This window comes from Sesamum indicum, linkage group LG12 (genome assembly GCF_026168435.1).
Source record: "Sesamum indicum cultivar Baizhima isolate 11 linkage group LG12, ASM2616843v1, whole genome shotgun sequence".
NCBI classification, from domain to species: domain Eukaryota; kingdom Viridiplantae; phylum Streptophyta; class Magnoliopsida; order Lamiales; family Pedaliaceae; genus Sesamum; species Sesamum indicum.
Window position 1 is genome coordinate 16,042,672 of NC_142668.1, and position 12,892 is coordinate 16,055,563.

Below are 12,892 nucleotides of genomic sequence, written 5' to 3' on the forward strand. Positions count from 1 at the left end.
TATAGTTTGAATTTTGTTTGATGTCAAAAGAAAAAAAATAAATAATGTTTATAAATGGATATTAAGGTTTGGAAGTTTGAGTTGGAGTTGGGTAGTAAAATTATTGGTTGAAAAAGGCATAAATGTAATAACAAGAAAAGGTGTGGGTGTGGGTGTGGGTGTGGGTGTGATGGGAAGTGCATTATGAAGAACAAGTGCATGAGAATGAGAAGGGATTTGGGACAGCAGTGAGAGTGAGAGTGAGAGTGCAGGCTTCAACTTACTTAGTCCACAACTGGGCCCTTCAACAACCCCCTTAATTCCATATCATTATTACCACATCAAAATATATTAATAAAATAACAAAACTAGCAGCCTCCACTGCACCAACATATATGCTCTTTTCCCCACATCTATCGCTATACAATACTCCACTCCTCACCTCATCTCATTAAATCCCACATCATACTTTCTACTCATCATCCCATTCTAACACATACACACACACATATATATCTATATTCTACACCATTAATATTTGCTACCTTATACATATATATATATATATATATGAATAATTGATTCATTAAGGAAAGTTTTTCTATAAAATAAAGGTTTTTGAGCTAATTATATAGTTAATTAATATATTCCTCCTAATTATAGCAGTTAATTATAAATTGGTTGGCGTATTGATATTATTGTTTCAGACTGTGGGGATTTGCTTTTACACTTTACAATTATGATGCATAATTCAACTCATTAATTAAATAACTCTCTTTCCCCCAACAAACATTTCTTTGTTTTTTTTTTATTATACTGCACATTGGATAATAATAATAATTAAGATCAATTTTAGATCATTTACGTGTGAATTGATCCAAATCAATTAATTGTTGAAACCAACAGTACCTGGAATGGAACAAAATGAGGTGCAGTTTCTATCAAATCAATATCACATGCATGATTAGTTTCCTAGTGTTTTTGTTTTTTTAATCAATTTGCGTACATCTTCTTTCAGCTGGTAGGAACATTGAAGTAATTTAACACAAGTAAGTAGGTATGATGTCTTAATCCCAAATCTTCTTTTGAGGAGCTAAGGAGGGAGGGACATCATGTTATAAAACCTATCACATTAATTCTCAGTCGCTTAACAAATTCAATCCATCATAATGCATATGCTTGAATTCCGAGTCAAATTCAATTAGATGTCCAAATTATTTTAAATAATGCATATTTGAATGCAGAATAAGTAGGTAAGAACAAGATAAGATGAAGAAACCCCAAAGAAAACATACAAGAAAAAGGAGGGGAGTTGACATCACCATTCACCACTACTACCAAACCCAAATCCAAACCCATAATAATATATAGAAGAAGAAGGGGGCATGGGGCATTAGGCATTAGGCATTAGGCATCAGGGATTTAGGCATATTAGGTGTGCCTGATTTCTTTTATCAGAAGTGACACCCCTAAATTCTTGTCTCCCCAGCTTTAAGAAGCCCATGTTACCAGCAATCATCCTCTTTCCTCTTCCCTCTTTCCAACTCTCTCTCCATTCTTATCCATTCACTGTACCCTTTTGTCCACTTCTCCTATTCCCCTCCTCTCATCTGTTAGCCAAACCCCTCCACCCCCACCTGGGGTCTTGACACCTGTCCCCTTACTGCCTATTTGCCCCAATGGGCCGACCCCAAATCAATTATTCAGATTCCTAAAATGGGCCCGAATTATATCTCAAATTACTACACATCTCAAATAGAATTAACCTAATACATTTTCCTACATCATAAGTTACTTAGAGTTGAGACATTGAGTTTGAGTTCAAGATTTGAGATGACTGGCCATTCTCCTGCATCTCTTTGATATATTCCACCCAGTCGGAGGATTCTCCAATCAAGTCCACCAATGAATTGAACGCATTGGGCTGATGCTGTCCCGTCTCTCCTTCGTCCAACACCATTTTACCCTGTTGAATAAAGCGCTCTGAGATCAATTCCAAAATGTTTGCCATAGAAGTAGCACTGCAAGAACCAGGATCAGAGCACATTGTCGGCATCTGATATTGATCAGTTGCGCCTGATTCTTCCTCTAATTTTCTCTTTCCCTTTAAGTTTTCCTCGGTAATACTAGGATCTGTCTGGTTGTTCAGTGAATTGTCTGTGTTCTCCTCATTGTTTACTGCTTGATATGTGAGAGAAGCGACTTTTTCTTCTAATATCTCTTGCTTCTCTTTCAACTTCTTGATTTCCGAATTCACTAGATCATTCTCCTTCTTCAAGAGTTTGAGTTTCTCCTCTATGTTCCTGCTGCATGAAGAAGAGTCTACGCCCGGAGCTGCTGACCGGGTCCTGTGGGAATTACTTCGATATATTCTCTTGATGTTTTTGAGCAAATGCTTCTCCCCCTTCCGGAAATATTCATTCTTGTACTCCCATTGCTCCCAACTGATTTTCTTGAAACCCTTATGCATTCACAATCATTCAACAACTATATTAGTCTAGTCTATGTGCGTGCCTGCTGTGATCAGTATAATTCCTGTAAAGGAAACTGAACTAAGATGGTTTGATTGATACTTACGTATGAGTTGAGTTGGGTAATAAAGCTTTGGAAGTTGCGGTGTTTGAAGTAAATGGGTAGAACATTAACAGCAAACAACTGAGGGTTCGTTACAACAAAGCTATTTCCTGTAGAGCTCCATGAAATTAGAGAGTTGGTTTCATCGTTCCCCAGCATGTCGTATATTTTCAGCAGAAAAGGTGGTAGTGCCCTGGATACACAAGAGGACCGACCAGCCCTGCCACTGCCACTTTCAGCACCATTGATGATGTCAGTTTCACTAGCATCGCTATCTAGCACCACTATTTCTGTTACAGCTTTGTCCGGATCTTTGTGCTTGTCACCATTGTTGACCAACCCATTTTCCTCCTCTTCTGCTGCCATGATTGGGCACATGAATAACCAATGTTGGGAGAGGAACCCACTGTTCTTTTGGGGAATGTGTATATGTTTTGAAAACCATCAACATGAAAAGCATGAGAAAAAAACAGTAAGTACTGGGTAATACCCCTGTCATGAGTTTGTGCAGAAGAACATATTCTTTAGTACCTCAACGGACTATTCGGGGTTTACAGCCAATAATATGTACAGATACAGATGTCCTCTGTAACAATTATTAACACTGTTCACATTCCATGTGTGTCTGCCACAAATAATTTACATGTGATCGGCCCTTTTCTGCTCTACTAGAAGCTGGTCATTGCAGATAACGGGGACCACATTGTTAAAGTAAGAACTAGACCAATGACCAATCAAGTAACATCATGCAGTTTTCGTTAATCTATTTCGTCTGTGAAGTAGTTCAGTTTACAACATGCCTGCTGAGGCTACCCATGGTAATGATTTTTCCCAAGCTCCAATATAAGGTGAACCAATTCTTGAGAGGCATATCATAAGAACTAATTTCAAGGAACTGAAAGCTTCTTGATAATTGTTTCACTCAGGGAACAAAGATCTTGCCAAGTATGACGATATCCAATCCAAGCAGTGAAAGTTGAAATAAGGCAAAAACCTATTACACTTTCTTGTGGGAAGAAAAAGATTTTGAAACATAACAATTACATATTCGTGGAATACGTTATTTTTTAGTATCAAAAAGAAAAAAGAAAGCCCTTTATTTATTGCCAGAAGCTCATCTAACTGCAAAATTTGGTGTAGTTAGATCCCTGTCATTATGTATTCTTTTCAGGGTCAATCCGCCCATGGTCAAACATATGAACAAACAAATGAAATTAGAATACACTGCTTTTGCCACCGAAATTGGAGAGACACCCCATGCTGATGACGCTTATGGAAAACAGACACCATTTGAGCCCTTAAATGCAGCTTGAGTCCCTTCCGAAAATAAAACGCCTGCCCCAGTCTGATATCACCAGTGCTCTTGTACGCCAACTGACTAGCTTGCTGAATACATAAAGATACAGTAATTAACGAATTATACTTTACTGGAGGGCCACGGTTTACTGCACTTCTTGCAGCTGCCTGTTATGGCATAAAGGAAAGCTCACCTTGCATATACAGAATACCAAAGCCATTGTGTGCTGTGGCCAATGGAAACCCAATCTCCAGGAAGCTGAGCTGCTGTTTGCTCCCCTCCCAAAGGAGCAAATTGTCCAAAATGTTTGTACCTTAAGCAACATCATAATGTTAGTACGTAGGCATAACGTCCATCTCATGCCACAATGATATATCCCCCCAAGCTTCAGTTGAGTAGGCTATTGTTACTAAACCATTTAATTAACATGTCTCAAAAAGTATTTTCAAAATTAAATTTGAGAACACCGCAATTCATTTGTTCCATATCTACTCCCAAATTAATGTCCGATGAGCCTCAGAGCTTTAGCTTAATCTAACTTACAGTTATAATATCTGTGTATATGTAATTTTTTAAGGAGAATGGGTATTGGCAAAGCAAGAAAAGCAGAGGAGCTCTGAAGAAACAGGTTCAGCTCATACCTGAAAGGGCGGAACCTGTGGCGTCCTTCACCCCTGAACCGCAGTGGACCCTCTGGATTCTTCTCACACTCTTCCATGCGGTTGAAACAGTCAGCAAGATAGGATCCTTGCTGTGCTGCAACCTGCAATGCCATCAATAAAGCATCACGATGTCATCATATATTTATGATGGAGAAAAAAAATTAGAATACGACATCATTTATCATCTGACAGAAACCTGGGCTGTTGCTGGGAGGTTCTTCATTTGAGAATCCACCTGGGAAAGAGCTGACTTGAACTCTTCAAGATCCACTTCAACTGATTCCTTTACAGCATCCCCTTTTGAAGCTTTCAACAGATCAGCAAGACTATGCATCTGTTTGTTTTTCAAAAAGAGACCTACTTGGGGATATCTTTCACATATATCATCAAGGACTTCTTGAAATTCCTTAACAGTTAGTGTCCCAGAGTTGTCTTTATCTGCTTTACGAAATATAGCCCAAACATCTTCCTAAAATTAAATGCAAATGGGGTTAAGGTAAATCCGGAAATCCATGAAACAAAACAATGTATGAATGAATACAGAGTCCAAAAAGCACAAAACTTATACAAACACTTAAGTACAAAGATACAAGCCATTCACACATATGGTGAGTATTAGTAACTGATACAACTGACTCATGAAGAGAAGATGTCCCATATATAGGTGTATTGACGCGACAATGCTAAGAAAGATAAGATGCATGTAGACAGGAAAATCATTCATGCGCCCTGTTACAGAACACAGGTGCTTTTTGCAGAAATGACAATGATTTATTGACCTAGTTCACAAATAGATAATACTGAGATTCTAAGATTTCAGTCAATCGTAAATGCATATTATTAAGAACAGATACCATGACTTTTCGTTGATTTATTGTGGCACAATCTCCTAGTGCATATATGCTGTCGCATCCTTCTACTCGCAGCCACTCATCAGTTGCGAGTACGCGTCTATTAGCCTGAGTTACAAAAACAGGATCTTCAGCAATTATGACAGCTCGCTGGAAAAAACATGAGAAAAACAGCAAATACAACAAATATAATGCAGCTCTAAATATCACTATTACCTGACCAATTTGCTTCATAAAATCCATTATAACAGGACGTGTCCCAATACCTGTTGACCACACAACCATGCCATATGGCATAGTGGATACTGACCCACCATTCTTAAGTTCTTTAGTGGAAATTTCTTTATCTGATACTTTCACAACCATTGCCCCAGTTTTCACATCAATACCATCCCTCTGAAATTTCTCCTCAGCAAAAGCTGTAATTCTTTTGTCAAACCTGCCAAGACCGACTTGCATGAGACCACAATTCAAGGGAATCAACAAGCTAGATATCAAAGTAACTCATCTTCTCCAAAAAGAATATGCATCTATTCGTCACCATATTGTAAGATTAAGAACAGGTAGTGAAATCAGCAAACTTCTGAAAAGCTGAAGATGGCATGTATTATGTAGTCACTTAATCTACATATAGAATTATAATTGAAAAATGTAGAACGAAGAATGTACTTTGTCTAACAAGCATAAAATTCCAGCAGTTGCTATTAGTCAGAAACAGGAGTTAAATAAAAGAATAGGCGCTCTGTTATTCCTTCTAGTAACGACCAACCATACTACATGATACATCCATCAAGAATGAAAGTAGGGCTGTTTCAGGAGTTTCAATTTCGACAAGCAGGAACTTACATATTCAAAATGTGATCTGTAGCTTCAAGAAGTGTTATCTTAACTGCATCTTTAACCTTAGGGTATAATTTGACTAGATCTTCGTTGACATAATCATGAAGCTCCGCTGCAAACTCCACACCTGTTGGGCCTCCACCAACAACGACGAAATGGAGAATTTTCTCTCTCTCTTCCTCACTTAGGTTAGGTAAGCTAGCCCTTTCAAAACAATCAATAATCGTCCTGCGTATCTTTTGAGCATCTTCTATTTCCTGCATTAGAAGAGTTCCATGAACCAAGTTACAAGGAAAAGGCACGATGTACAAGGAATTCATACATAAGCTTCGTATGTAAATTGCATGAACTTTTATGCGCTGATGTGGAATTATCATTGTTCCAGTCTGGAACCATGCTGGTTGATAGAGGAGACATAACATATGCTAAGATTCCTGTGGGTGTTACCTTCAAGAAATGGCAATTTTCTGCAACGCCAGGGATGTTAAATGTATTTGGACGGGCTCCCATGGCAATCACGAGGTAGTCATAATCCACAACAATTTCCTCTTTCTCATTTGCATTGCTGGTCAAATTAGATCGACAATAAACTTTCTTATTTTCTGCATCAATCTTGAAGCACTCTGCTTCCCAGTAATGAACAGCTACATTTTTCTGCAAAAAGACAAACCACTTGAATTGAGAATAAACTCTTAATTGACCATATAAGCGCTAAAAAGACCACTTGTTAAAGCCATCAGAGAAGTATGTTCTGAGATGAGATTCAAAAATAGTTAAATCTTTGACTTGGCCATGCAGAGTAAAATGAACTATAGATCATAACATGCTTCTAAAATTTCATAAGTTACAGAAATACTTGACATGTTGACCTGTAGGAGAATGACGGATCAGAAAAGCACTAAAATGCAATACGATCACTTTGTACAAGCTAAAGAAGGACAAAGCAGCACATGAAGGAACCTGATAAGCTAAATTTTTTAAAGAGTTCAGAACGAATAAACAGGGCACTCTGCAGAGAACGGATAAAAGAATTTAGTATTATAATAGAGCTTACGGCTCATATTGCTCTGTTCTCAATAACTACCTTTCTGACAATGTTCCGGATGGGTTCTACAATGCTGCGAGGTTCCACAGTGCCACAGGTGACACTTGGTAGTAGTGGTGTGAACGCAAAATAGTTACGTGGAGATATCACCTGAACATCATATGAGGAATTTTTTAGGTTCTTCAAGAAACTTGTTCCAGCCCAACCAGTTCCAAGCACCACCACTCTCTTTTTCTTGCTGTCAGTCTCAGTAGGATTGACAATGTGCATTTCATTCTCTGATTTAGCCTCTGAATACGCCATAAGGCTCCCACCACTGCAGTGCATATACAAAAGGATATATTCAGTGCGGATTGACAAATTGCATGGAAGTCATAAGGATCAGTTACATGAAAAGGCTTCATCACTGTTATAGAGTATAGACAGAATATTGCAGCACGCAAACAATAACTCTTACAATGCAAATAAAACCAGGAAACCAAGGTAAACCATAGTGTGAATTAAACTAATTCAAGTCCTTGAATAAGAAGAAAAATGAAATGCAGACCTTATTTATCCTCAATACCGCTCAAGCAGTGATATAAAAGTAGCCTCTTCTTTCTATCACTTACTACATGAATTGTTGTTGCTAGCCATGACAATACTAAAGAAAATGTTCAAATCTAAGCTCGGAATGTTAAATTTACACCTAATCCTTCACCTTTTATCCAAGATCAAATCCTTCAGCCTTCTTTATTAACAGGAATTGGTTGCGACTTAAATTCCAGTCAAGAATCAAGTCATTCATTCCTATAATACAAGCAAGACACGAATGTCCTCATCTACGATGATGAATCTATATAATAACACTCACTTTTAGCACTCACGAGTCTTATTAAATTCGCAGGAGCAAAGTGCTTTAGTGAATAAGACCACGGTAATCAGAGTTCAATCAACCAAATTTTCTCAACCTCCTCACAGAACTTAACATACGCCAGCGAAACACAAGGAAACGAACTCTTGATCCAATCTGCGGTGAACGATCAAAACAGGAAGACAACACCGAAAAATGACGAGCAGTAAAAAACTACGTACATGAGGGGAAAAAACAGTACCTGACGGTGAAAACAACCAACAACTTAGCAAGCGAAGGATTTTCACGGAAAGTTGTGGAAAATCTCCGAAACACCGCCATTTCCTGCGTTGCTTATCTTGAGATCGCCTAAGAAGAATCAGTATAAAAAAGGCGAAGTCGGATACAAGAATAGAAAAGGAGGAGAGGTTACTTGGGTTTTACTTGTTTTTAGAGGGAGAAAGTAGAGAGGAGAGGAGAGGAGAGGAATATTTGTTTGGGGCTGAAGTTTCAAGAGGTTAGTTGCGGTTTAGAGCAAAGGCAGCGGCGGGGAGCGAATCAAATAAAGCTCCCAAGAAGGCAGGAAGAGAAAAGAACGTGGTTGTGTGCGCTGGGCCTGACCTGTAACTTGTACTACTGTTCTCCTGACTTGGCGCGCAAGAATCAGACACGTGTATTACGGAGCCACGTGCGTGATTCACGGGGTCACATGCCAACTATATTTCGGTCAGAAAAGTCAAACGGTGCAACTTTCTGTGCGGAATGTACAGCTAGATAGAGCTTATGATTTCGGCCGAAATTGCATTACCATTTTTTTGGTTGACAATTTATGTAATCAAATACATTATTTTATTTTTACATTAAAATATATATTATTTTATTTTTAAATTTTACCGTTTAAATTTGTTTTTGAAGACTATTTTCGAATAAGATCCACTAAATATATATATATATATATATCTCATTTTTATAACTATCATCAGAATTAGAAATATATGAAAATACTATATATATATATATATTATTTTTCTAATAGTGGGAATGTATTTTAATATTTATTGTTCATGTTCTCTATTATTACTTTTCCATCTCAATGTAACCTCAAAAAAGTCTGGAAAGCTCAAACGCATGCGTCAATTCTTAATTAATAAGAATGGTTTGATGGGGTGGACATCAACTTACGACCAGATTTAGTTGCGTGGGCGAGCAGTAGCAGTGCATATATATTATGCGTAGCTTGGAGAGAAAGTGAAGGTTGCCAAATTTGATAGTTATAAGCCAATAAATCTAGACAGAGACATGCATACATATATATATACATACTTGTCGTCCTCGCACGATATTAGTTGACTATTCGAATTTTTGGAAAAATCAATGTGGCACTATCAGTGAGGCGGCTGACGGAGGCCGAGCATAGACCAGTCCAACTAGTAGTAGAAGAGCATCCAGAAATGTACACAGGTGAGTGGACTTGCACGCCAAACCAATGGATCTGAATGGCTTTCATTTCGGAAGTCTAACAGGCTTAAGGCCCATCACCGCTATTTTTGCTAATTAAACCACTCAACTCATCAATTCTTTGCTACTTACATATTCATTAAATAATTCAACTTCGAATAAAGTTGAATCAAATTTTATACTATATGACTATATTTACGAGATTAATGGAGTGTGAATAAGCACTAACTAAAATTCCTCTCTAAGAACGTTTTTGGTTGAATAAGCACAAGAAGAGGAGAGGATTATGCTATGATCGTTTCATTATAGTGAAGCTGAATATGGCCATAATAAATCGGCCTTTTGGGTGGGGAAAAAAATAAAATGAGATTGATTAGAATTATGATGAGCATCAAAACCAAAAGTTGGTGCTGACTACCCTACGTATTAGCCTAAAGATCAATACTAGCACAATCTAGTGGGTAGTGGGGTTTGTGTATATTTATCTATTTATTTTTCCTCCAACTTTTAAGCGTCAAATCCCTTTCACTCAAAAATGTTCACCAAACCACGTTTTCACATGCCTATCTTTCCCTCATCACCATTTCCACGTACCTACACTACTTTTTATCACCCCAACTCCTATAACCCACACAGCTTCTCATGTCCCCTCAAACTTTCCACTTCCACCATAACTCACTTCTAGCCTTTCCAATCCCCCTACTTTTTATATTAAAAAATCTTTACTCTGTACTTGGATTAATTTTTAGTATGTTATCTGAACTTGTGTTGTAAGTTTCCATTTGCATGAGAATGTGATATATAAATCGTCATTTAATAGTATCATTGATGATGAACTTAACCACAAATCAGACATAAGGCCGAGAGGAAACGGTTGGAGGTAAAAACCAGCACCTTTTTTTTTTTTAATGAAAAAATTGAACAGGAGGAGGGAAAAAGATTGTTGAGGGCAAAATCCGTCATTTAAAGCAAACCTTCATCATTAGTAATCTTTGGATTTAGTGATATAAAAACGCGCTTTTAGTCCTTGATTAATACAACGGTAAAACCTCTATGTACTAAAAACCCAGAACCCCAGAAAACGTCTCTCCTTTTTAATTATCCACAAAACTTGGTTTAACTGTACCTTAAACCCCGTACCATCAACTCGCCGCGAATTCCACGTCACCTCGCCGGAGATAGATCAATCTCAATCAGATTCTCTTCCTCGACCTCGCTATTCCTCTTCTCGTCCAATGCAATCTCTATCAAACCATCTCGATCATCATCATCCTCCTCTTCCCACCGAAAACGCATGTTATACGGGGAGTCCCAACTCCCGTCCGTCGGAAAACCCCCCTCGGACGAAGTATCGCTGTCGGATTCCGGGTAAAACAAAGACAAGGACGCGTACCTCTGGATAATTTTCATCTCCGATTCTCTCTTTCCCTCGGGAACGCCGTCGTCCTTCTCCTCGACATCATCGCCTTCGTATTCTTCGTATATAACCTCCAGTGGGGCTCTGACGTCCCACTCGACAAACGAGTCGGCGTAAAAGGGGCTCGAGTCGGGTTCAAATCTGGAAGGGGGTAGTTCCACGCGTGAAGACCACTTGTGATCTTGAATTGGCTGCGGTGAGGAATCTGATACGGCGGAATTGGATCCGTTTCGTGGAGGATCAGAATTTTGTGCTGCGCCTAGTCTGAGAAGGTAAAGTAAGAGAATTAAGGTGGAAAGGAGGACGGGTGAGAAAATGAATTGGAGGAAAAGAGAAGGGAAGTAGAGGAGCAGCAGTGTGTAGAGAGTGATAATGGTTGAGAAGAGAAGGGAGAGAGTTTCCCCAAGAAAATCCATGATTTACCGCTCCAATTATCCTCCAAACTCGATGGGAGATGAGAAAAGACAACGGATTCAGTTTTTTTATAGATATTGCGAGTCATATAAATAAGAGCATGGATTATTGTGGATGGCGAGTTATGATTAGAGGACATTGAATATGTACATACTACTACTAGTCTACTGTACTTTGAAATCCCATGCACGACTATATATATATATACTTGTTGCAGCACAGAGGAGGACAGAGTTGCTAAAACGATTTTAATTTACTTTTTACTTTGAAGTGAGAAATTCTCGGGAATGGATATCTTCTTGCATCTTATATTTCATTTATATATATAAAATAAAATAGAGAATTCAATCTTAAAACGTTATTCGCTGGTGTGAAAGATAAATGTGAAGTGCAAAGATGAATATGGTATTCTAATTAAGGAAGTAATGAAATATTATATGATGGAGCCGCGGATTGTCCAAACCCTCACTCACATGGTAATAAACATTAACAAGAAGAGGGATAATAACAACGTACACTCTTATTTATCTCTTTGGTAGAAACGAAAAAGGAAGTAGAAAGAGTGGAGAAGGGAAAGGGAATGGGAGGATTATTACGTACTCGTAATGTGTGTGTGTGTGTGGTAAGAATTGACACATATCACATGTATGGACAGGGAAAAGAGGCAATATTTTAGTTTGAAGAGATGCATGTTCTCTGCCAAAAGAGGCAAGGTGTCCCAGGAGAAAGAACCATTTTGTCAGACACCAAATTCAGGAAAAATCGCGTTCAAGAAAAAGTACGCTAACTTTGCTGCTGCCACCCACACCACCTTAATTTTTTAAATTACACATAGGGTACATGCTAAATAGTTGAGAAGTGCGATCAAAATGATAGATGGGAGGAGCATGCATGGTTAACTTCATTGACCGTTGTTTAACCATTGATATTTCATAGAATAATGCACAATCAATCGGCTGTAGAAGATTTTATTTGGTGGCGTACTGCTACTTGTCTTCATCAGACAAATCTTCCAAAATTATTAAAGCTCCCACTTTGGTTTGTCAAAACTGTAATAAAACGTTTATAATTACACGACTAGACTAGAGAATTGTTATGTTGATGGTGGTCCTAACTCTTCATTTCCACTCAAAGAAAAGAAAAAAGCGGATGCAGGTAAAGAAAGGGAAAAGGGGAGTTGGGGGGTGTGGTAGCTTAGCTTTTGGCAGAACAAAGGCAGTTGAATTTAAAGCAGGGAATGGGGGAATGGTCGCTGATGGATGGATGATTGTGGCAGACAGCGAATCTCTCTCTCCCCCTCTCCCTCTTGTTGTAACTCCCACACAAACACAGTGGCGTACCTGAATTACACTGTACTGTAATAAAAAGTGATGGGGACACCTAAATATCAAAGCAAAAGCAATATACAAATATTTGTGATCCAAGTAACAACTTTTTCCGAACCACAACTCACATGTCTTTGCTGTTAAGAATTGAGCCAAAAACAACAGGGAATTCGTGCAATTGAACAGAGCAAATCATAA

The 12,892-nt window shown here is 38.3% G+C and overlaps 3 protein-coding genes across 4 annotated transcripts; all 3 read right to left on the reverse strand.

The window, feature by feature from the left end:
* Positions 1-1,180: 1,180 nt before the first annotated feature.
* Positions 1,181-3,351, reverse strand: LOC105175478 (heat stress transcription factor A-1a-like). Its single transcript, XM_088876276.1, has 2 exons — positions 2,557-3,351; positions 1,181-2,440 (listed from the first exon to the last, which is right to left on the reverse strand). Exons 1-2 carry the CDS (start codon positions 2,929-2,931, stop codon positions 1,775-1,777), a joined length of 1,041 nt encoding a protein of 346 aa, XP_088732402.1. The 5' UTR covers positions 2,932-3,351; the 3' UTR covers positions 1,181-1,774.
* Positions 3,352-3,633: 282 nt separating this feature from the next.
* Positions 3,634-8,674, reverse strand: NDB2 (NAD(P)H dehydrogenase B2). 2 transcript variants are annotated; one of them, XM_011097899.3, is made up of 10 exons: positions 8,343-8,674; positions 7,288-7,564; positions 6,651-6,857; positions 6,210-6,460; positions 5,580-5,802; positions 5,367-5,471; positions 4,709-4,981; positions 4,492-4,613; positions 4,044-4,163; positions 3,634-3,939 (listed from the first exon to the last, which is right to left on the reverse strand). In XM_011097899.3, exons 1-10 carry the CDS (start codon positions 8,420-8,422, stop codon positions 3,852-3,854), a joined length of 1,746 nt encoding a protein of 581 aa, XP_011096201.1. In that variant the 5' UTR covers positions 8,423-8,674; the 3' UTR covers positions 3,634-3,851. The 2 variants fall into 2 exon arrangements, with proteins under 2 accessions (XP_011096201.1, XP_088732401.1); XM_088876275.1 differs by lacking the exon at positions 8,343-8,674 and adding an exon at positions 8,102-8,240.
* A 1,823-nt stretch (positions 8,675-10,497) lies between these two features.
* On the reverse strand, positions 10,498-11,667 carry LOC105175479 (uncharacterized). Its single transcript, XM_088876277.1, has one exon. The coding sequence runs from the start codon at positions 11,369-11,371 to the stop codon at positions 10,703-10,705; it is 669 nt and encodes a 222-aa protein (XP_088732403.1). The 5' UTR covers positions 11,372-11,667; the 3' UTR covers positions 10,498-10,702.
* Positions 11,668-12,892: the final 1,225 nt, after the last annotated feature.